At 60.6% G+C, this 22673-nt stretch overlaps 2 protein-coding genes across 4 annotated transcripts; one reads left to right on the top strand and one right to left on the bottom strand.

Annotated features, from left to right (window-relative positions):
- The first annotated feature begins 330 nt into the window (after positions 1–330).
- On the top strand, positions 331–8875 carry CNTNAP1 (contactin associated protein 1). The gene is given in 25 exon segments (XM_048316441.1): positions 331–447; positions 1532–1633; positions 1828–2021; positions 2123–2270; positions 2471–2674; positions 2742–2926; positions 3012–3155; positions 3478–3739; positions 3816–3965; positions 4034–4205; positions 4294–4400; positions 4506–4625; positions 4768–4971; positions 5054–5210; positions 5366–5493; positions 5608–5775; positions 5852–6070; positions 6148–6387; positions 6461–6697; positions 6859–6986; positions 7097–7190; positions 7308–7541; positions 7664–7711; positions 7797–7928; positions 7931–8875. Coding segments are annotated over 25 exon segments (4014 nt in total). The 5' UTR covers positions 331–368; the 3' UTR covers positions 8089–8875.
- A 372-nt stretch (positions 8876–9247) lies between these two features.
- Positions 9248–21943, bottom strand: EZH1 (enhancer of zeste 1 polycomb repressive complex 2 subunit). Of its 3 annotated transcripts, none has more exons than XM_048316452.1 (20): positions 21713–21943; positions 20428–20548; positions 19951–20079; positions 19548–19667; positions 18914–19034; positions 18054–18227; positions 17068–17170; positions 16632–16795; positions 15767–15858; positions 15026–15200; positions 14412–14608; positions 13921–14012; positions 13344–13384; positions 12775–12900; positions 12082–12260; positions 11486–11581; positions 11029–11110; positions 10809–10889; positions 10622–10706; positions 9248–10513 (listed from the first exon to the last, which is right to left on the bottom strand). In XM_048316452.1, exons 1-20 carry the CDS (start codon positions 21829–21831, stop codon positions 10453–10455), a joined length of 2358 nt encoding a protein of 785 aa, XP_048172409.1. In that variant the 5' UTR covers positions 21832–21943; the 3' UTR covers positions 9248–10452. The 3 variants fall into 3 exon arrangements, with proteins under 3 accessions (XP_048172409.1, XP_048172416.1, XP_048172425.1); XM_048316459.1 differs by lacking the exon at positions 21713–21943 and adding an exon at positions 21077–21139; XM_048316468.1 differs by lacking the exon at positions 21713–21943 and adding an exon at positions 21073–21091.
- Between the last annotated feature and the right edge of the window lie 730 nt (positions 21944–22673).

Raw genomic sequence — 22673 nt, 5'->3', positions numbered from 1 at the left:
AGGGACGGCGGAGGCTCGGCGTTCGGCGAGGACCAGGCAACGCATAGGAACCGACCGGGTGTGCCCGGGGAGCTCCTGCACGGCCTCACTGTGCCCCCGTACCCGCACCCCCAAGAGCCGCGTCCCGGTGCAGCCCGGGGCGACCGACAACTCGCCGTGCCGAGGACCGGGGGAATCGGGCGCACGGCCGGAGCATCTCCCAGGGGCGCGGCAGCGGGTGCCGCGGGGGCTGGCCGGGGCTCTGCGCTGCGCCCGGCCCGGCCCGGCCCGGTTTCCCCCCCGCCCTGTGGGCGGAGCCGCCGGCCCCGCTCCGCCGCGCGGCTGCAGCACCGGGAGCGGCGGCGCCGAGGGCGCTCGGGGCGCGCAGCATGGGCGCCCGCCGCCTCCTCGGGCTCCTGCTCGCCGCCTGCGCCGGCTTCCTGTGCCCCGGCCCCGGCTGCCTCGCACGTAAGTGGGGCCGCAGTCCCGGGAGCGGCCGCTCCGCACTGCGGGACCGCGCCCGCCGCCCCGTCCTCGCATCCCCGAGCAGTCCCTGCATCCTCCGTTCTCTCGGGCATCCCCCCTTCTCCCCCGGGCATCCCCCGGCATCCCTCGGTATCCTCCGCTGCCCCTGTTCGCATCGTTCCCAAGGTCACTGCCGGACACGGGCGTCCGGGCTCTCCCCGCGACCGCGCCCCGCCCGGGGCGGCCCCGCCGCAGCCCCCCCCCCCCCCCCCCCGCCGCCGGCGGCCCCGCGCCCGGCCGCAGCCTCTGGGGACCCGAGGGAACCGGGACGCCCCGAGAATCCGGAATACCCGGGAATGCCGAGGAGAGCGGGGCCGCCCCGCGGGACCTGCCGGGCTCCGCCAGCACCTCGGCCAGCGCCGCCACCCGCCGGGCTGGCCCCGCCGCGGGGCTGCACCGGGCCCGACCCGGTACCGGGGCTGGGGGCAGCCGCTCGGGAACGGGAATCGCCGAGGCCCTGGTCGCACCGGGCAGCTCCCCGCGACCCCCTGAGCCGGGGCCCCTTCCCCAGGGCCGGGGCAAAGTAGCATCGAGGCGGGGGGCGGTGGGACCGGGGGTGGTAGAGTCGGGAGGCGGTGGACTGGGGGGTGATGCAGCACGGTTCCTGCAGTGAGAGCTGGGGATGCTCCTGGGTTCCCCGGACTCCGTCCGACCCAGTAGGGGACCCTTCAAGAGATTCGAGACCCCGGCCCCTCTGGAGGGTCTTTTGCCGGTGCCGCGAGGGTTTGCACGGGATCCCCCGGGCTCCCACGCGGGATCTTTCCCCGCCGGGGCGGGGCAGAGCGGGGGGTCCCGTCGCCCACGTCAGTACGGAGGCGGCTGGTGCCGGCGCCGGGGCCCGCAGAGGTGTGTCAGCTCCGCTGCAGTGGGAGGGGAGAGCAAAGCGGGCCCGCCGCTCCGCCGGCCCGAGGGAGCCGCGGGGTGCCCAGAGCCCTCAGGGTCTGCAGGGCTGGGACGGGGGAGCTCCCACAGAGACACTGCCCAGCTCAGTTCCCCGAGGCCGCCCCCAGCTCCGTTCTCCCCTCAGGACCCTGCTATGATGAGCTCGTTGCTCCCCTTTACTCCTACTCCATCGGTGCCTCCTCCAGATACAACATCTTCTACTCGGCCAGCTTCGCCCGTCTGCACAGTGAGTCCCCCCGCGGAACTGGGATGCAGGCGGGGCAGGGGACGTGGGCTGGGGGTGTCCCCGGCCGGGTTTTGCCTCTCGCGAGGCTGAGGGGTCCAGTCAGGTGCTGTGGTGGGGCCGAGAAAGCAGCCGCCGCCCGGTCGGGAGCCGATGAGTGTGGGGCTGTGGGGCCAGCTGAGCCGCTCCCCCCGCAGGCACCAGCGGCTGGTCCCCCGACCCCCGGGACAAGCAGCCCTGGCTCCAGATCGACCTGATGCAAAAGCACCGGATCAACGCAGTGGCCACACAGGGAACCTTCAACACCTATGACTGGCTTACACGCTACATTGTGCTCTATGGAGACCACCCTACGAGCTGGAAACCCTTCTTCCAGCAGGGCAGCAACTGGGTAGGGGGGAGCCCGGGGTTCCCTGTGAGAGGGGGCTCCTCTGAGGGGAGTAGAGACCCCTGGCCTGGAGCAAGGGGTTGACGGTGACCCTTCATCCCCAGACATTCTTTGGGAACGTGAATGAGAGCGGGGTGGTGCGGCATGACCTGCATTACCCCATCCTGGCACGATACATTCGCATCATTCCGGTGGCCTGGAACCCACGCGGGAAGATTGGACTGCGCCTGGGCCTCTATGGCTGTCCCTACCGTGAGTACCTGGCCAGGGGCTCCAGCAGCCCTGCGTGGCGGGATCCTGGCTCTGGCACACCTGGAAAACTCTCTCAGAGGGTGTTGTGCCCAAGCAGTCTGCAGCCATGGCATAGACCATAGCAGAAGGGAGTGTTCCCTGTGCCAGGGCACCTGCTGCTGCAGGCAGTGACATGGCTGGGGCTGCTCTGCTTTCCCCAGGGTCCCACGTGCTCTACTTTGATGGGGATGATGCCATCTCCTACCGTTTCCGAGCCAAGAGGGTCAGTACCTTTGAGGATGACATCTCCTTCAACTTCAAGACACTGGAGCAGGATGGAGTGCTGATGCATGGGGAGGGCTCACAGGGTGACTACATCACAGTGGAGCTCAAACAGGCCCAGCTCCTCCTGCACATCAGCTTAGGTGAGCCGGGGCCAGGGGCCGGGCGTGTGGGGCCAGGGGGCCACCGGCTGATGCTGGTCCTCCCCAGGCAGCAGCCCACTGCACGCCAGTGAGGGCCACACAACGGTGGCGGTGGGCAGCCTCCTGGATGACCAGCACTGGCACTCATTGCACATTGAGCGTCTCGGCCACTACATCAACCTGACACTGGACGGGGAGGTCAAGCGCTTCCGCTGCCGTGGCACCTTTGACCAGCTTGACCTCGAAACTGAGGTGGGTGCAGTGGGCAGGGGGCTGCCAGGATGTTGAGCTGTGGTGTCCTCCAGAGAGGGGCCGACACCCTCCCTCTGCCTCCCAGGTATTCTTTGGAGGGGTGATTGACCACGACAAGCAGCACCTGACCTACCGGCAGAACTTCCGGGGCTGCGTGGAGAACATCATGTTCAACGGGGTCAACATCGCCGACCTGGCCCGGCACCGGAGACCCAACATTCGCTTTGAGGTCCAGCCTGGGGGGTGGCCCCTTCTCTGGGAGTCCTCTGCCTGCTGTGGGGGGACCCCTTTCCTGTGGGTCCTTAGCCCCACTGCGGGGTGACCCCTTCCCTGGGGTCAGGTTCCCTGCCCACTGCGGGGTGATGCGGGGCCAGGCAGTGGCCTTGCTCAGCCAAGCGGCGCCGGATTGACCATGCAAGGTTGTCCCTGGCCTGGGGCGCCCGCCTGGCTCTGCCAGGCATTGGGATCAATTGGGCATAATTGAGGTCAGGACTGTGGGGATGAGAGGGCCTCCCCTTCCCTTCCTCACCCCTTTCCATGGTCACTCCCAGGGCAATGTGGGTCACTACTGCCAGGACCAGCTGAACACCCCCATCACCTTCGCTGGCATCAATAACTACGTGCGGGTGCCGGGGATCCCACGGAGGAACCGCCTGGCTGTCAGCTTCCGCTTCCGCTCCTGGGACACTGTTGGCCTCCTGCTCTACACCGGCTTTGCTGACCGCCTGGGCTCCCTGGAGATGGTGCTGAGTGAGGGGCAGGTCAATGTCTCCATCGCCCAGCCTGGCAAGAAGAAGCTGGAGTTTGCTGCAGGTGGGCTGGGAGCCAGCACGGGGCGGGGGGCCAATCTGGCAGCAGAGCCTCCCCATGCACCTTCCTCTCCACACAGGGCATCACCTGAATGATGGCTTCTGGCACTCGGTGCACCTGGTGGCACGGGAGGGTTCAGCTGTGGTGACCATTGATGATGATGATGGCTCTGAGTTTCGGGTGGTGCACCCCTTCCAGCTACGCACTGGCAGCCAGTACTTCTTTGGAGGTGGGCAGCAGGGCGGGGTTGGGGGGCACTGGGTGCCTGAGGGCTGCTCACCCTGATCTGTCTTACAGGCTGCCCCAAGCCGGCCTCAATCACTGGCTGCCGGTCAAACCAGACGGCTTTCCACGGCTGCCTGCAGATGCTGAACGTAGACACGCAACCTGTGGATGTGGAGCTGCTGGCACAGCACCGGCTGGCGCAGTACCACAACGTGTTCTTCAATGTCTGTGGGATCACGGACAGGTATTGACTGGGACAAGGGTGCTGCCTGGGAGTGGGGGGCACGGGGGGGCTGTGCTGGTGCTGGGACAGGAGCCGTCTGTGCCCTCAGGTGCACCCCCAACCTGTGTGAGCATGACAGCCGCTGTATCCAATCCTGGGATGACTTCATGTGCATCTGCGACCTGACGGGGTACAAGGGGGAGACCTGCCACAAATGTGAGCCTGGAGCCTCATGGGTCAGGGACAATATGGGCACCTGTGGCCCCTACTGCTGCCTGGTGCCTGCCTTGCACTGACCTCCACCTGGCTCTTCTCTTCCAGCCCTTTACAAGGAAACATGTGATGCTTACCGGGTCAGCGGGAAGACCTCGGGCAACTACACCATTGACCCAGATGGCAGTGGGCCGCTCAAGCCCTTCACGGTGTACTGTGACATCCGAGGTGGGGGTAGCAGGAGGGCAGGGGGGTCCCTCTGCCTGGTACCCCTGGGAACCAGTCCTTGCCTGTGTATTGGAGCTGGAACAGGATAGAGGGAGCAGGGGTATCCTAGGGGACAAGTCCTAAAGCTCCCCTTTCACTGCAGAGGACCGAGCATGGACCATCATCCGGCACAACCGTCACTACACTACACGGGTGACGGGCTCCAGTGTGGACCAGCCCTACCTGGGGGCCGTGGACTACTGGAACGCCTCCTGGGCCGAGGTCTCAGCCCTGGCCAATGCCTCTGAGTACTGCGAGCAGCGCATTGAGCTCCACTGCTACAACTCCCGCCTGCTCAACACCCCCTGTGAGTGCCGGGGGAACGGGGGCTGCGCTGCGTGGCTGTCCGTGATGCGGGACCATGTCCTGACCTTCCTCTGTGCCTGCAGCTGGGCTGCCCTTCAGCTTCTGGATGGGTCGGAACGATGAGCGGCACTACTACTGGGGGGGCTCGCGACCGGGCATCCAGCGCTGCGCCTGCGGGCTGGACAAGAACTGTGCTGACCCCCAGTACTTCTGCAATTGCGATGCTGACCATGCAATTTGGTCAGTGGCTGGGGCTGCGGAACAGGAGCTGTGGGGTGGGGGCTGCAGTCATGGGGGGCACAGACTCTGGGGCGCTCAGATGGGGGTAACAGGGCTACGAGCTGGCAAAGGGAGAGAAACACCTCATGGCCCCTCTGATGCACTCACATTTGCAGGCGGACAGACAAGGGTCTGCTGACCTTTGTGGACCACCTGCCCGTCACCCAGGTTGTGGTTGGAGACACCAACCGCTCTGGCTCTGAAGCCCAGTTCGTGCTGGGGCCCCTACGGTGCTATGGAGACCGTAAGTGACCGGCCCCACAGAACATCCCCTGACTGCAGAGTGCCTACACCAGCCTGTGGTGTCCCACATGGAGGGACCCCACCCATCCCTCACTGCCCCTCCTGTTCCCCGCAGGCAACACCTGGAACACCGTCTCCTTCAACAGGGGCGCAGCCCTGATCTTCCCCACCTTCCAGGCCAACTACAGCCTTGACATCTCCTTCTACTTCAAGACCACTGCCCTGTCTGGAGTCTTCCTGGAGAACCCAGGCTACCGACACTACATCCGCATTGAGCTCAACAGTACGGGAGGGCAGAGGGTGCAGGGCTCTCAGGGGCAGTAGGGCTGGGACCCCTTCTCAACACCACATCCTTGCAGCCACTAGGGACGTGGTGTTTATATTCGACATTGGGAATGGGGACGAGAACCTGACGGTGCGGTCGGTGGTACCCTGGAATGACGATGAGTGGCACCAGGTGAAGGCGGAGCTCAACGTCAAGCTGGCGCGGCTGCGGGTGGACAAGCTGCCCTGGGTGGTGCGGCCATTCCCCCCACAGAGCTTCGTCCGCCTGGACTTTGACAGGCCCCTCTACGTCGGTGAGAGCCCCTGGCCACGTCCCTGCACCCCCAGATCCCCATGTGCCACAGGGCACTCAGTCTTGGCCCCGCTGCAGGCGCAGCAGAGCACAAGATGCGCCCGTTCCTGGGGTGCCTGCGGGCACTGCGGATGAACGGGGTGACGCTCAACCTGGAGGGCAAAGCCAACGAGACAGAGGGCGTGCGGGTCAACTGCACCGGCTACTGCCAGGACCCGCCGGTGCCCTGCCAGAACAGTGGGCTCTGCGTCGAGCGCTACAGCCACTACACCTGCAACTGCAGCATCTCCGCCTTCACCGGGCCCTTCTGCAACCACGGTGAGTGGCTGTGCCCTGCAGGGTGGGAGGGGCCGAGGAGCCGGCGCTTCCCTCACCTTAAGCCCTCCCACAGACATCGGTGGCTACTTCGAGGAGGGCACCTGGGTGCGGTACAACATCCTGCCCATGTCGCTGTACGCCGCCCGCGAGTTCGCCAGCATTGTGAGCAGCCCCTGGCAGCCCCTGCCTGGCTACAACCTCACCAGCGAGGAGGTCAGCTTCAGCTTCAGCACCACCTCAGCACCCGCCGTGCTGCTCTACGTCAGCACCTTTGTCAAGGACTATATGGCCGTGCTCATCAAGGATGATGGTGAGGGCAGGGCCCCCAGCCCTGGGGCTCACCCAGAGCCTGTCGGGCTGGGGCTTGCATAGGATGCTCTTCTCTGTGGATGCCACTTTCCAACCCTATAGACGGGCTGGATGTACCCACTGAGAGGTCCAGCCCTGCTGACGGCCCTGTGCTGCCCACAGGGAGCCTACAGCTGCGCTACCAGCTGGGCACCAGCCCCTATGTCTTCACTCTCACCAACAAGCCAGTGACGGATGGACGGCCCCACCGTGTCAACATCACCCGCCTGCACCGCACACTGTACACCCAGGTATGAGCTGGGGCACCCTCCCAGCAGGGTCTGAGGGCTTCAGGTCAGGCTGGGAGGGGGCATGGGCAGGGTGGCTCTGTGGGCACTGACGCTGTGCACCTATCTTGCAGGTGGACTATCTCCCCGTCATGGAGCAGCAGTTTTCCCTGTTTGTGGACAGCAAGCTGGACTCGCCCAAAAACCTGTACCTGGGGCGTGTGATGGGTGAGCTGGGTCCTGCCCTCAGCTGGGCTCCCATGCTGGGGTCTCCGGGGTCTGCTCTGCACAGCATGGTCCTTGTCCTCTGAGGAGGAAGAGTAATCTCCTTCTGTGGCCCCACAGAGACTGGCGTGATTGACCCCGAGATCCAGCGCTACAACACACCTGGCTTCTCAGGCTGCCTCTCAGGGGTGAAATTCAACACCATCGTGCCCCTCAAAGCCATCTTCCACCCTACCAGTGCCCTGCGGCCCTACAGCATCCGGGGGGAGCTGGTGGAGTCCAGCTGTGCCTCAATGCTCCCCCTCAGCACAGTCCTTATCCCTCCTGAGATGGACCCCTGGTACATGGCAACAGGTGAGTGCTGTGGTGGGACCCTGGTGGGGATGGAGCCCTCGTCAAGCAGCAGCTGCAGAAGGGAAGCTCTGGCATGAGACTTTGCTGCAGCCTGGTCTCAGCTGCCTACTCTGTCTCTGCAGAGTTCCCCCACGTGCATGACGATGGCTGGATTGGGATCATCATCGGGTGTAAGTGAAGCCTCTGGCTGGTACTCCACACTGGCACGGCCTCGCAGCCCCTCCCCAGTCCCTCACTGCTGTCTCTTCCCTGCAGTCGTGATCTTCCTGCTCCTGCTGCTGGCAGGGCTGCTGGCGCTGCTCTACTTCTACCACCACCGCTACAAGGGCTCTTACCACACCAATGAGCCCAAGGCCATCCAGGATTACGGCGGTGCCGCCAAACCGCCATCGGCACGCAAGGACCAGAACCTGCCCCAGATCCTGGAGGAGCCGAGAGGGGACTAGCGGGGCCGGGGGGGTGGGATGGGCTCTCACAGCCCCCGCAGCCCCGGGAGCCGCCCGGGAATGAGCAAGCATCGCGGGACCAAAAGGCCGAGCACACCTGAACTGCCACCACCCGCCTTCAGACTGACCGGACCGGACCGGACCGAGCGCCACCTCCTCACCACGGCCGCCACCGACCGGCCCCGGAGTGCGGCCGAGATCCGCCGAGCCCCAGCCTCGCTCGCCCCGGACACGCCGACAGCCCCCATGCCGGAGGCAGGCTGCTGCCTCTACAGCTGCCAAATCCTGCCTGGCCTCTGTCGGGGAGCCCCGGGCCCGGCGCCCACCCTCCCTGCGGCCGGGGCCACCCGGCTGCTGCTGCCGCCCGTTAGTGCTGCCCGCGTAGATGACCCGCTGCTTTGCTCGCTTCGCCAGCACCACGCCGAGCCACGAGCACCGGCCCCGCACAGCCGGGGAGCCAAGCAATACTCCACTCCGGCGCCGCGCATGCCGCCACCGCACCTTGCTGAGATGCTGCTTTCATAAGATCAGGTACAGATCCTTTCTACCATTTTTGTTGCTGGATATTCTACTACACTCCGGTTTTTTTATTCTATCGGTTTGTATAAAAAACCAAATGGAAGCTCCCGCGGGCGTGACGTCCCGCGTGTCGTGGTACATGGTCTGTAGATTGCTACTTCTCTGTACGAAGTGCCAGTCCTGCTGATTACCTCCAGCCCAGGGAAAGCTCCTGTTCACTTGCTGTGTTGTGGTAAGATGATGTTACAGATATGCATTTATTTACCCAAAGGCCTGGCTCCACTGGGCACTTTATTTTTAAAAAACCTGTTCTTTTGAATGAGATGTGAAGATAATCAAATAAAGGCAGAATGATGGCGTTTGACACTCCCCAGCCTTCACCTTGGCAGCCTGGGCAGATCCTCTCCTCCTATCCCGGCTCAGCCTGCACCAAGGGAGGGACCAGATTGACAACAGCAATTCCTGGTCCCGGAGCGAGATGCAGGGTGTAGGAGCCCGGGCTAGAGGCAGCTCAGCTGCTGCTGCATACACACATCACGTCCTGCTCTCCCCACCACGCACCTCGGCCTCCTTCCCACCCTGAGCCGGTGTGATTCAGGCAGCCGGCGGCACCGGGTCACTCGTGATTCCCCCTGGACTGTCCAGGACAGCCGGGCTGAGCCCAGCAGGCAGGGGACAGTCAGGGAACAGGCTGCTGCCAGCTGCTCCCCAGGGTAACAGAGGCCAGCAAGCAGGGGAGGGTCTTTGCTACCACTTTATTATGACAAAGGCTACAAGCCATGTTATTTAAAGTGCATTATTATTACCATTATTCACCGTCAACAAACCACAGACACAAGCCTGGCATAGTGCAGATATGGCCAAAGTGGCAGAAGACGCTTAGGCAAGAGCAGGGTTGGCAGGAGCTGGGTGGATGGAGGTGGCAGGGAGCAAGGCTCAGGCAGGTGCTGGGATACAAGCACTGCTCCAAGACAGACCTAAACACCTCCAGGCTCCACAGGGCCATCATGGACAATGGGAAGGACAGAGAGCCTGGCCTGCCATGGCAGGGGACTGGGAAAGCGTGGTGAGGGCTGGGCCAGGGAGGCCCTGGCTCCCAGGCAAACCCAGCACCTCTGTGTGTTCCTGGACTAAACAGCTGGTAAGGGGCTGGGGCCCTGGAGTCACGTCAGGGCTCAGCCAAGCTCCCCCTGTCATCCTGGGAACCCAGCCCTGGACATTGGGAGCACAGCCCAGCACCCAGCACCAGGCCAGGCAGGCAGCTGGTGGCATATGTGGCTCTCAGGGGACAGCCCCAACCTTCAGGTCACCCGAGATCCCAGCCAGCCTGCCGTGTCCCAGGCCTGGAGCAACACCCCAGCAAAGGTGCTGATGGAGGCAGGACACCTGGGACGCCTGCAGTCCCTCCACCCCAGCGCAAATACAGGGCCCAGCCACCAGCTGAGGATTAGTTTAAAGTGCTTTTTTCTTTCCTTTTTGCATGGGGTGCCAAGGCTAAACCTCACCCTGCCAGAGAATACTTCCTCTTTATTCCCAGGGCCAGGGGGTCACAAAGCCCAAGGAAGGTTTCTGCGGAGCCTCCCCTAGGTCACCACAGGCAGTGACTGTAACATCATCCTCTACCCAGCTCAGTGGCACCCCTACTCAAAGTATTGTGTTGCATAGTGCTGCTCTCCCATCCCCAGGCATCCCTTGGTGCCACTCCAGCCACACCTGGGCAGTCCCTGTTTCCCAGCCAGCTGGGGCAGAGGGGAAACCACTCTGGGACAGCAGCCATGGCCCAGGGACTGCGTACACTCCTGCCCCGAGTCTCTCTGGTGTCTAGATGGAAAGTAGCACTTGTGACACACACAGCAGCAGGAACAGCAGCAGTCATGTCAGCGTGAAGCAAACATGGCATTGCTTACAAGGTGCAGCAGCAAGGTGTGCCAGGACCACCCTGGAGCTTAGATGATGTCCGTCTCCCTCTCTATGCCGACATACTTCAGGGCATCTGCCTGGCTGTACCTACAGGACAGCAAGTCATGGCTGCAGCAATGACCTCCCACACAGAAGGTGGGGTTGACCCTGCAGCCCAAGGTCCCTGCAGCCCAAGGTCCCTGCTGGCCAAGGTACCTGTAGTCAAAGAAGAGCTCCTCTCCTGCCTGGATGGCTCTCTTGGCGAAGATACCGATCCGGTGGTCTCCGTTCACCATCACAACTGCAACCAGAGATGCAACATCAGAGATTTGCAGCCCCAGCCTGGGCCAGAGCTCTTGCAGCACTGAGCCCCATCTGTCCTGGCTGGGCAGCGGAACCTCACCTTTCGCATAGCAATTGGGGTTCACCGAGTGGTTGGCAAAGCGGATTTTATTTCCTTTGCGAGTAGCGTCAACAACAAAATCTATTACCAAAAAAAAAAACAAAAACCCAAACAAAACCTGATGTAAGGCCAGGCCCATCACCCAGGCAAGAGGTGGGCTGAGCCTGCCCACCTGGCCAGCAGCTCTGGCCTCTCACCCCTGAACACCTCAGGAAGTTACCATTGTTGAGGTTGAAGAGGAAGCTGGACATGTACTTGTCGTAGACCTTTCCTCGCCTGTCAGCCTCATCCTGTGAAATGAGCTGTAGAGGGAGAACACCTTGAGAGACTCAGCAGCTGAGGGCTGAGCCAGGTGCTCACCTGCCTCCTGGAAACACCCTCCTGCTCTCCCTCCCACCTCATGGGCAGGAGCTTGCCAAGGCTCCCAGGGATGGGGCAGAGGCCAGAGCAGGGCTCTCAGGTAGCAGCACACACACAACACGCTCCTCCACACTGGAGGGCCACTGAGACGTGTCCCCAGACAGCAAAGGGCTCGATCTCCAAATGTGGTCAGAGTGAGCCCACGGGCGCAGCCGAGCCAGGGAAGGCAGCTGACCCCACAGGCAAAGGAAGCTCTCCCAGCACCCGCAGCCCCCGTGTGCCTGGCGTGCAGCCCCAGCACAGGCAGCAGCACTGACCTCCCCACAGTACTCGGAGATGAACTCGTTCTTCTGCACAGCCTCCTTGATGAAAGTCCCCCAGCCAGCCACGTCTGATGGGGCCAGCAACAAATGCTGGAATGAAAATGGAAGGAGATGGGGACAGCTGGCAGGTACAGCACCTCCCAGCACACAGATCATGGGGGCAGAGGGGAGACAGTGTCCACCCAGCATCCCCTTGTTATGGTGACACACAGCTCCCTACAGACTTACACCATTACGTGGAGCTGCACAGGACTTGACACACACTAATCTGGAACTTTCTCTGAATTTCTCTTTTTTTTAATGTGCAATTCCTTGCTCTGACCAGCAGAATCCAAGACTAAATCTTTCTCTGGAGTCACTTTATACATTCCCTTGCTCTCACCATTCCTCACGTAACTCTCATCTCCTGATTTTCACATCCACAATCCCTACTCCAGAGTAAGTGCTGCAGAGGCCCGGGGCAGAGCAGATTCTTTTCCACTTTGGCACTCTGGCAGCTGCAGGGAAGTTATTCCCCCCCCTCCACATAGCAGCAGCAGCTGGGTATCAGCTCTGCCCTGAGCCAGCCCCTGCCACACTGCTGTCAATACCTTTTTGAGGCCTCGCTGGATGCTGCAGTTCTTGCAGGAGACCACCTTGCAGTCCCAGTGCTCTGAAGCGCCACAGGTCAGGCAGAGGTCTGGGTCGCACTCCCGCACAGCCAGGTAGCAGGGGCACTGCTTGGTGTTGCACTGGGTCTTACAGCGGCAGCCTGGGAAGCGGTTCTGACCTGTAGCAACACAGACCATGGGTTTGCACTGTGAGGTTTGGCAGAGAACAGAGGGGCCATGCAGGGTCTCTGCCCCAGATGCTCCTCCCCAGCCAGATCTCGCCCTGGCAGGCCTTGGGCAGGGACAGAACAACGTCTGGCTGTTATCTCCATTGCAGAGCTGGGAATGGAAACCCAGACAGGAAAAACAAACATGGCAGAGCAGTGACCCAACGCCCACCCGAACTGCTGGAGGCACATCCTGCTCACAGGGGACCAGCAGCAGCACCTGCAGGATACAGACACAGGGACAAGCACTAACAGGAGCATCTCGGCTGCCAAGAGCTGCAGGGCAGCACGGAACCAATTCCCTTTGGACTTTTGCAGGCTGCTAACAGAACTGCTGCAGACGGACAGAGCAGCGAGTGCAGGAATAAAGCAGGCCTCCAGCAAGCCCCAGCTCTGCACCCTCCCTGTGCTCTGTGCCAGGAGAGCTGGCTGCTTTCCTGCCCGATAGTCCTTGACCTCTCCTTACAGTCAGGGTTGCACTGGCAGAACTTCTCACAGAAATTCTGAGTCATGATGCAAGGGCAGGAGCTGTCACAGGGATGCTCAGGGTGGTCACAGGGCTGATAGTTGTACACCTGGGTCGGTGAATTATCTAGAACAAGAAGAGAGATGCCAAGATCAAAAGCTGCATGTTGCAGGAACCTTTTCAAGGCAGCACATGCAGGGTGCTGGAGCCGAGAAGGTGCAAGCTGCCCATCTGCCTGCACTGCACAGGGAGCCTGGCAGCACCCAGCTCCCACAGGCACACACATGGCTGTGCCCACTGACCACAGCCCAGTCCACTGCAGGGCTGCACACCAGCCCTCAGCCTCCCCTGGCTGCAGCAAACCCCGCTGCACATGCAGCCTCGGTGGGCACTGGCACGGCCACAATGCCCCCAGCACCCCAAGGAGCCTGGTCAGGGGTAGTCACTCCCCTCCACGCTGCTGGACCTGCCAGGCTGGTGAGCAGGACGTGGCCATCCCGCTGCGGCAGTCGGAGCTGGAGAACTCAACCCTCGCAAACCTCCCATGACACAGCCACGGCCAACGCTACCTTTCTTCAGCTGGATCTTCCTGCAGTGTGCAGCCCACAGCCTGGAAAAGGAGCAGAGAGGGTTGAGGGGATGCGTTAGCCATCAGGGAGAGCCGGCCAGGGCCGCTCGGCACCAGCGGCCAGCACAGCAGAGACGGGCCTGGCAGATTCATGCATTAATGATCAGCAGCCACCATAGAGCAGAGAGAGATGAGAGCGATGCAGCTGCAGCAGAAGCTCTTTAAGCCAAACACCAGAGCCAGAATAACACTGGACACATTGGGATCAACACACAAAGTGGGTGACAAGTCAGGGAGCTGAGGCTGCTGTTAGGGAAGCGGTACCGGGACCAGCAGCCAGCGCTGCCCTGTCCTCAAGCCGAGCCTGGGGCTGCAGGGCCACGGAGCCCCCAGCCAGAGCAGCAGCCCTGGAGCTGGGCCAGGGCCAGCGCCCAGCAGCAGCAGCAGCAGCAGCCCCATGTGACAGCAGGACATGCGCACAGATGGGAGCCAGATGGGGATTACCAGGAATGCGTTGGCACAAAAAGCAGCGGATCTGGTTGCATTTTAAGAACAAAACAAGCTTGTCCGACACTTGCCTGTGCTTCCTTTTCTTCTTCTGGGATGGATTCATTAACTCGTTTGTTGGCAGTTTTGTTATAAGCGATTCCTTTACTGCAAACTGAAAGACCTAGTGAAGAACACAAGCAAAAGTAAGAACAAGTTCAGTGCACTCATGTTGTTTTATCAGAAGCATAAGGAGAGTGTGACTAAGCACAGCAAGGCTCCCAGGCCTGGGCCCAGAGAGCAGCATCTCTGGCCCATTTTCCTGCCTACAGGCACTGTTGCTCCTCCTGCCTGAAAAATGAGTGCCTGCACACCTGGTGTGACACTGCATGTGGGAGGGACACAGGCACACACGGCTCACTCTGCCAACAGCAGCACTGCTGCAGAGTAACACCCTGAACTCCAGAAGCGTAGATGTGGCACTTTCCAAAGGGAGGTTTGTGGCAGAGAAATAAAACCAACAGGCACTGGCTCTGGCCTGGGCCCCTCTCTTGCTGCTGCATTGCCTGCTCTGGGCACCCACCTGCTTGCAGGTCTTTGTCCCCAGCAGCCTGGCAATTGAGCAGAAGTTGTTGAAGTAGGTCCCATGGAAGACGCGGAACAGTGACTCCTCGGCTCCTGTCCACTCCACGGGCTCCTGCGGCGTCTCCACCGCAAACAGCTGGGAGGAGGCTGGGCTCAGCTTCTGCTTAGTGGGGGTTTGGCAGCGGGAGTTGGCCTCTGGCAGGAAAGGCAGATATTAAGCCTGGAAGAAGGCACCTGGCCATCATGGTTCTGGGGGCAGTGGTCACCCCCTAGTGCCCTGCAACCCTGCACTGCACTCCCAGCCACACACTCCTGCTTCTGGCCAGGCACGGTGCTCAGGAGCCAAGGGCTCGCTCTGGCCTCTGCAGGTCCCAGCAAAGCTCTTGCTTTGCCTGGCAACATTCCTCCTTCCTGGGAGAGGACAGTGAATCCCACAGCAGCAAGGGCAGAGCTGGTGTCCCTCAGGTTTGCTGGGAACACTGACTGCTAACTCCAAATTCTCCAGCTGTGCAGGAAGTAGAGGGGAGCCTGGGAGTGCTCCAGCTGTGAGGAGCTGCCTGCCCTCACTGCCCACACAGAGAGGAGTGGGGTGTCTCAGGACTGGCACCCTACCCGAGGAGCTAGAGGCCCACTCGTTGCCTGTGTCCCGGTCGCTGTCGCCCTCCCTGGTCTCAGTGACAGCCGGGGTGTTGGAGCACGATGCGCCCACCACGTGGTGCCGCCGGCGGCGACGGCCCGAGCACTTGGATCGGGGGTTGTGCAGTGCAGCAAACTCCTTGGCTCCTTCCTGCAAGCAGAGCAGAAGACAAGAGAGGTGGCAGATGACCAGTGAATGCAGGAAGGCTTTTCCACAGGCCCTGGGACAAGTCCTGTCCTGCCACCACCAAGAGCAGGTAGAAGAGGCCGGCCATGTGCGGTCCCTTCAGCAAGTGCCAAACCGTGCCAGCTGCCTGTCCTGCAGATTCCCACTTCGTTCCCTTCGGCATCTCTGCCTGGTCAGCAGAGGATCCCTGGCCCTGAACCCCAGCCCACTCCTCTGGATACTCCTGGTTTCTCACTCTGCTCCTTTTTAACGTGGGCTTAATTTCTCTAACACTGCATTGAGTCTAGAGAAATCATTTGTCACACAATTTCCCATCTGCTAGCTCTGGAATTAGTCTTTGTTGGAGATCTACTATAATATGCATCTGGTAAGGTCTGCATTTGCATTCATGCTCCTTTGAATCCAACAAGGACCAGAACTAATTCTGAAAAAATCATCCAAGTTGTGAAAAGGATCCACAGAGCTCTGCAGAGCAGAGCTGGCCAGGGCACTTCTCTCATGGTTGCTAAAGCAGTGACACAGAAACATACCAGCCAGAGGAAACAGTCTGCGCCGCAAGGATCTGGCTCAATCTTGGTCTCTCTATTCTTTCGTTTGTACACATTAGGAGTAGCATGAAAAGCTGAAAAAGTAACAATTATCTTTACTATTAGCATTCTCCAAGAGTCTCCCCCCACTCTGCAAGGGACAGGAAGCAGGAGCCTGTGTGCCTGAGGGTTCCCCTGGCAGTGGGGCCTGAGGCGACCAGACCCGTGGCGTAGCCCTGCTCCAACCCACAACGGGGACTAGGCAGCTTGGGAAGGAGAGGCCAGAGGAAAAGGATCCGCTTTCACACTGAAACAAAAAGACCACGTGATCTCAATATTATATCTTTTAATAAATAATTCACTGGAAAAAGTCCTGTGACTTCCCAAAGAAGCCCTTAGACCTGGAGAACAGCAGGTCCAGCAGCTAATCAGTATCCAAAAGGCTTTGGCAGGGGCCAACCGCAGGAACATGACTAAGACGAAGCCGTAAGTTCCAGTGAGGCAACAAAACACAGGGGCATGTCCAGACTTTGGCAGTGAAACATTCATGCCTTTCACTGACGAGCTTCTGCAAAGCAAGAGCAAAGTCTGGTGGCGGCAGGACTACTGCACAAGCTGCCGGGAGCTCGGACGCGGCGTGCTGAGCGCGGAGAGGGCACGGCCACGCGTGTCGGTCTGCCATCCGTGGGAGCAAAGAGCGGAGCCGTCTGTACAAAAGGCTTCTGGGCACCTGTCAGCTCCTAAGGCCCCACTGCAAACTCATGAGGCACCACCCTCCAGAGACTCCAGCACGGAACTAAACAAGGTGTGCAGAGGAAAACTGAGGAGAAAGGGCTCTAGGGAAGCGTCCGGCTGAGACGGCACTTACGATGCAGAAAGCAGTCGTATTTGAAGCAGCGGCGGCAGAAGAGGGTGTGGAAGGAGTGCAGGGACTGCTCCCGCTGCACCGACTTGGCGCACGGCCCGTCGATGTTGGGAGTGCACTGCGGCGGCAGCACGTTCGGGTCTGACACCTCCGTGAGCTCCCGGTACCTGGTGACAAACACAAACACCCAGGGATGTGCACGCTTTCCCCACCGCCTGCGACAGCTTTACATGCCTACATCACTATCTGGGCCTATCGGGCTCTGGCCCAGGTACCTCAAGGCCAAACTGCAGTTTGTAACACTCAAAACACACTCTGCCTGTGGAGCCTGCAGGCACCGAGCTTTGTGGCCCAGCCAGCCCACAGTGATGGTCTCAGAAATAAAGATTTTAAATCTTGCTAAGAAAGGTAACAGACAACCAGAGCAGGGATTTTCTACCTTTCTTTCATATCCTCTGGGAAGCCATACTCAGGAAACATGGAAGAAATAGCAGTGAATATCATGTCATTGGGGAACCTCTTCTTGGAACACTTCTTGTTACCTGCAAAAAGAAGACACAATTCCTCACCCAAGCTGATGTGAATGGGTCTTTCCTTCTTGCACAGAGCAATTCCAGAGATGCTCAGGATTGTATTTTATCACAGAAATGTAATCCCATGCACAACAGATAAACCTTGTGTCCTGAAACCAGGCTAAGGCATTTCCAGAAGCAGCGCTAGGCCACTTTCAGCATAGCACAATGTACTGCTGGAAGTACCAACTCTTCTTAAGTGCTATTACTATTTATTTCTGCCAGGACAGAACTTGCAGACAATGCTTTTCTACATCCACAAAAGTCTTGGTGTTTGTGCCACCTGCATCCCTACAGATTAAGGACAAAGACAAAATTACCCATCAGCATTCAGAAGGTCATCCAGGACACATGAAAATCCCACAAACCAGAGCTTCCTCTAAGCAACAAGAGCTCCAGGTGGCACAGGAGAGGGAAGAGGAACACTAATACATGGAAAGCAGGTCTGGAAGGGATTTGAAAAGGTCCATCTTCCTGCCTCCCACAGAAACAGATCCACCCACACCTCCCTGACAGGTGCTTGCCAGACCAGCACTTGAAAACCTCCACCAGCAGAGTTCCCACAACCTCTCAGATAACACCCAGCTTTGCTAATCTTACCAGGAAGTGGGTTTCCAGATGACGCATCTAAATTACTCCTCACCACACTCTAAGCTGGTGATTTCTTCTCCTGTCCACAGCGGACAGTGAGAGCAAATCATTTCCCTTCTGCTACAGAACTTGTCAAGCTGGAACTACTCTTGGCGGCACATTAACAACCCACTGATGGCAGGAGAGCAGTGCCCAGTGCTCAGGCAGGGCAGGATGGAAACATGACCAACATAACCCCCACTTCTCTGGGGGCCAAACCCACCTTCCACTGCAATTCGCTTTCTTTTCCTTGTCACTGGCAGCTCCTCTTTCCCATCCTCCTGTTTCACCTCAGAATCATTGTGTCCTTCCTCTTCCTCATCCGAGTACTGATTCAGAGCGTTCACTAGCTCCAGGAACACAGCATCACTGATGAGGACTGACCCTGAGATCATTTCTGAAACACACAGAAGTGGGAGTGCCACCATCTTTCTCATTTCTCACCATGGCAAACCACAAGCCAATGTGCTCTGCTACCAACCAGTGCCCTTCTCTCAGTTTTGTTGGAGTAGGTGGGATTTTAGCACTGGAGTCAGTAGTGTTGTATCATTTTCAGCAATCTGGGGACAGGCCACACCAGTTTTCCCTGTCTTCCTCCTGGGCAATTTTATGATGAGGCAGGCAGCGCTTTTCATTGATTAAACTCTTGGCTAAGGCAACAAGCAGAACAGGGTTGCTGAGCTCCTCCTGCCCTCCAGCACATTTTCAGCATCCCAGAGAATGCCTGTGAATCCCTGTACACAGGAGCACTGGCTCCAGAGCACTCCAGGTGTTAAAACGGAGTGAGGTATCCAAAGGCAGGAATGTGCCCATGCAAAGGAGAACAGCACACACCATCCTGTTTCCCTGCTCTGAGAGCTCTCACAGAAAAGCTGGTTACTGCTGCCACCTTTTGACTTCTGAACTACTTGGATATGTGATTTGCAAGAGACTGAATCACAGAACCATAGGAAGGTTTGGGTTGGAAGGGATCTTAAAGCTCATCTTGTTCCATCCCTGCCATGGACAGGCCACTAGACCAGGTTGCTCCAAGTCCCATCCAACCTGGCCTTGAGTGGACACAGCTGGTTGCTCCCAGGTTACCTTCCTCTCCGTGAACTTTCCCATCATAGTTATTAATAAGTTCTTCGATGAAAGTTTCATCTTCTTCCTTCACCTCGTCGCCCATGTAAGGGATATTGCACAGAACCGTTTCATCCTCCACCTGAAGAGAGATCAGACACAACTCAGAAAAAGCAGTGTTTGCTGACCCCAGCAGGGCTGTGCCCAAGGCTGCTCTGGTCCCTCAGACCTGCCAACAACATCATGCACAGCAAAGGTTCAGATGTCTCATCACTGACACATCAGTGCTATCCCACTGTAACCCATTCACAAAGGAAAGGACCTGCCTAAGAAATAAAACTTTTCATATAAAAGGAAATAAAAATCTTAGGAAAAAACACAAACAAACAAAACCCCCCCAAAAACTATATTTACTCCTTGAATCCTGTGAAGAAATGGTGACTCTGTCAAGGAGTCACGTGTAAAGGAGACTGTCTGGGTGAGGTAGCGTGGACACAAGGCTGGCTTATGGGATTCTACAAAACAAGCAACTAAAGCAACACTTTCCATCATCCCTCAAGCACATGTTGCCTGAAACAACTGGGATGAAGAACCACTTCCCAACTGTGTAACAGTCAGACACTGACCTCACTGAGACCCCACGCTTCCCACGTACCATGAAATTCTGCTGAAGAGGGGACCAGGAGTACATGATGGGCACCAGTGCCACTGTGTTCAGGGTCCTCATGTACAGTGTCTGACTTGAAAATCCTGGGAAAATGCTCTCAACAGTGCACTGGAATACAAGTACAGAGAAGGTCAGTGAGGAACCACTCTGGGAGGCTGCCACAGCCTGAGGAAAACTGAATCCAGGACAAACACAGAAGCCCCACATCCACTCTGTGGACTCCATCACAGGAAAATGCCTTGGGGGTATTTTTTGTCCATTTCTGCATTCCAGAAATGTGAGGCATGGCCTGACACTGACCTCCGGCAACACAGACAAAAACTCATCCCATATCCCCACAGCTCCCTGCAGAGTCCTGGTTCCAGCCCCCACTTGCTGTTGCTCTGCACACCTGTTTCAGGAATGGGTGCCCGCTGACTGGCTTCATCAACTGCACTGGCTGCACTCGAAGCTTCTTCCAGTCTTCATTAAGGATTTGAGTCTTTTCATGAACCTTTGCAAAGTTGGCCACAAAGAGAGCCTGAAAGGAGAGAAAGGAGCTCTCAAAATTTAAGAAAACCCATTGAGAACTCCCACAGCACTGAAAGGGTTCAGCAGGGAGATCCTGTAAAAACCAGCTGTGAAGGAGCTCTCCTGCTGCAGTTACACCAGCACTTGTTCAACGGCTTTGTGTGTGCGACAGCTGCTGCCCACACGGCTCAAGACAGAGCACGAGGAGAAGTGGCATCTCTTCCCATTTATCCAGCTTGCAAGTCAAGCACAGCTTATCAATTCACCTTGCTGACACCCTCTGGCACAACTTGGACACTCTGAGCTGAAATGAAGCCTTTCTGGGGACATCTCAGCCCAGTCCTTGCTGTGGCTGTACCTTTGCTCCCATGTTCGCCTGGAACCTCTTGAGCTGCCGCAGACGCATGTACTCGGACTTGACTTTCCTTTTCCAGTACATGATACACTTGGATGTCGGAGGAGCGGTAATTTCCATTTTTCTATAACAATACAGAAAGAATAAACATTAAATAATGGAGAGCTCAACCCCAAAACAAGTGATATTAGAATAACATCCCTGTGGATGGGAAAAACACTCTATGCATCATAGACTTAAACCAAACAAAATAACGGCGTCGCTCTGCAGCGCTGCTGACTGCGGAACACCCACAGCCAAAGCGCACGGACAGGCCCGGGACAGCAGCGAGGGGTGGTGCTGACCAGAACCGGCCGCTCCTGTCCCCCCAGCCCCCGGCGCAGCACCTGAGCCCGGGGGTTGCTGGGGTGCCCGCCCTCTCCCGGTACACGCCGCCGGAGAGCCGCGGGTCCACTCCAGCCGCCCTCCCTGCCGCTCCGGCCGGGCCCGAGCGCTCCCCACGCCCGGCGACAAGAACCGGAGCGAGCCGAGGCCGGCGGCGCCGCCGGGCCGGGGGAGCGGGTCCGAGCCGCCAACTCCCCGCCCGCGGGGCCCGGCCGGTACCACGGGGACCCGCTGCCCCCCGGGACCCCCCGGCCCCGCCCGCACTCACTGCTCGGCCATCGCGACAGGGGGAGGCCGCGCGCCCCCGCGACACTGCGCGCGCGCCGGCCCGCCCCGCCTCAGGCCCGCCCCGCCTCAGGCCCCGCCCCGCCTCAGGCCCGCCCCGCGCCCCGCCCCGCCTCAGGCCCGCCCCGCCTCAGGCCCCGCCCCGCCTCAGGCCCGCCCCGCGCCCCGCCCCGCCTCAGGCCCGCCCCGCCTCAGGCCCCGCCCCGCCTCAGGCCCGCCCCGCCTCAGGCCCCGCCCCGCCTCAGGCCCCGCCCCGCCTCAGGCCCGCCCCGCCTCAGGCCCGCCCCGCCTCAGGCCCCGCCCCGCCTCAGGCCCCGCCCCGCCTCAGGCCCCGCCCCGCCTCAGGCCCGCCCCGCCTCAGGCCCCGCCCCGCCTCAGGCCCCGCCCCGCCTCAGGCCCGCCCCGCCTCAGGCCCGCCCCGCCTCAGGCCCGCCCCGCCTCAGGCCCGCCCCGCGCCCCGCCCCGCCTCAGGCCCGCTCCGCCTCAGGCCCGCCCCGCCTCAGGCTCCGCCCCGCCCCTCACGCCCTCAGGCCCCGCCCCGCCTCAGGCCCCGCCCCGCCTCAGGCCCGCCCCGCCCCTCACGCCCTCAGCACCCGCCCCGCGCCGCCGCTGCCGGTACCGGTGGAGCCGGCCCACATGGGCTGCCCCGGCGGAGAGGACCCGTTCTGGCCTGGAGAACGCCCCTGTCGGCTGCGGGGATCGGGTTAAGGGCGGCGGCTCGGTGCCGTGTCCGCCCATTCTCGGTGTGCCTGGTCTTGTCTCTCCGCGGGCCCTCCCGGCCCCTATTGCCGGCCCGGCCTGGTCCCGCGGGAAGCGCTTGGTGGGACAGCGGCGCTCCCGCCCGGTTCCGCCTCCCTCCGGGCCCCGGGACAGCCTTGCCGGGCGTGGCCACGCTCCCCGACGAGTCGCTCCGGTGGTCCCGGGTCCCTCTGGCCCCACCGCTGGGCCTCCCTGTGGCGGCGCCGGGCAGGAAGCGGCTGCTGGCGGCAGCTTTCCTGCCCCGGGGGCCCCGGCGCTGGGGAGCGGACGGAGCTGGCTCCTTCCCCGGCGGGGGCCCCGTCCGTCCCTCGTCCGCGGTGCGGAGCGCCGGCTGCCCCGGGGCACCCTTTCCCCGCGGCTCCGGCGAGTGACTGCGGGCGACGAGCAGGGCCGGCCCGCGCCCGCAGCCGTGCATCCCGCCTGCATGTGGGAGCTCCGCTGAGTCAGGTGGGGCGGGGGCCCGGCGTCCCCCGACCTTCCCGGGCATTGGCTCGGCAGCGGGCGGACAGCGCTGGGACGGGCCGGGGTACGGGATAGATGCCCAGGGGGCCCCCAGCCCGGGTGCAGCGGTCGCACTGTCGGGAGGATGAGGATGCTCCTCGGGCTATGGCTGCTCTGCTGCCTGCTCCTGTCTCTGCTCCTGTCTCTGCTCCCGCGGGGTGGGGGTAGCCCGACCTGCCGCTGGGACTGCTGCGGTGCGGCAGAGGCAGCTGGGGGTGCTGCACGGAGGCCCCAGGGGGTTGGGCACAGGGTCTGGCAGACAGCGAGTCCCCACAGGGCTCCTGGCCTGTTTCTCTCCTCTGTCCCAGTGCAGCTGTGCT

This window comes from Corvus hawaiiensis, chromosome 1 (genome assembly GCF_020740725.1).
Source record: "Corvus hawaiiensis isolate bCorHaw1 chromosome 1, bCorHaw1.pri.cur, whole genome shotgun sequence".
NCBI lineage: Eukaryota > Metazoa > Chordata > Aves > Passeriformes > Corvidae > Corvus > Corvus hawaiiensis.
Note: the sequence above shows the minus strand (reverse complement) of the source record. Positions and strands in the feature narration are given on the sequence as shown.

Bases quoted from the DNA above. Each gene is read 5' to 3' on its own strand.
- EZH1 (XM_048316452.1), bottom strand. From the start codon at position 21,831: ATGGGCGGACACGGCACCGAGCCGCCGCCCTTAACCCGATCCCCGCAG. The intron at 11,582-12,081 runs GTATTGACAGCA...TTTTCATTCCAG, and splicing joins TCCAGCGAGGCCTCAAAAAG to CATTTGTTGCTGGCCCCATC. The intron at 10,707-10,808 runs GTGAGGTTCCGC...CTCTGGTTGCAG, and splicing joins CCCCAATTGCTATGCGAAAG to TTGTGATGGTGAACGGAGAC.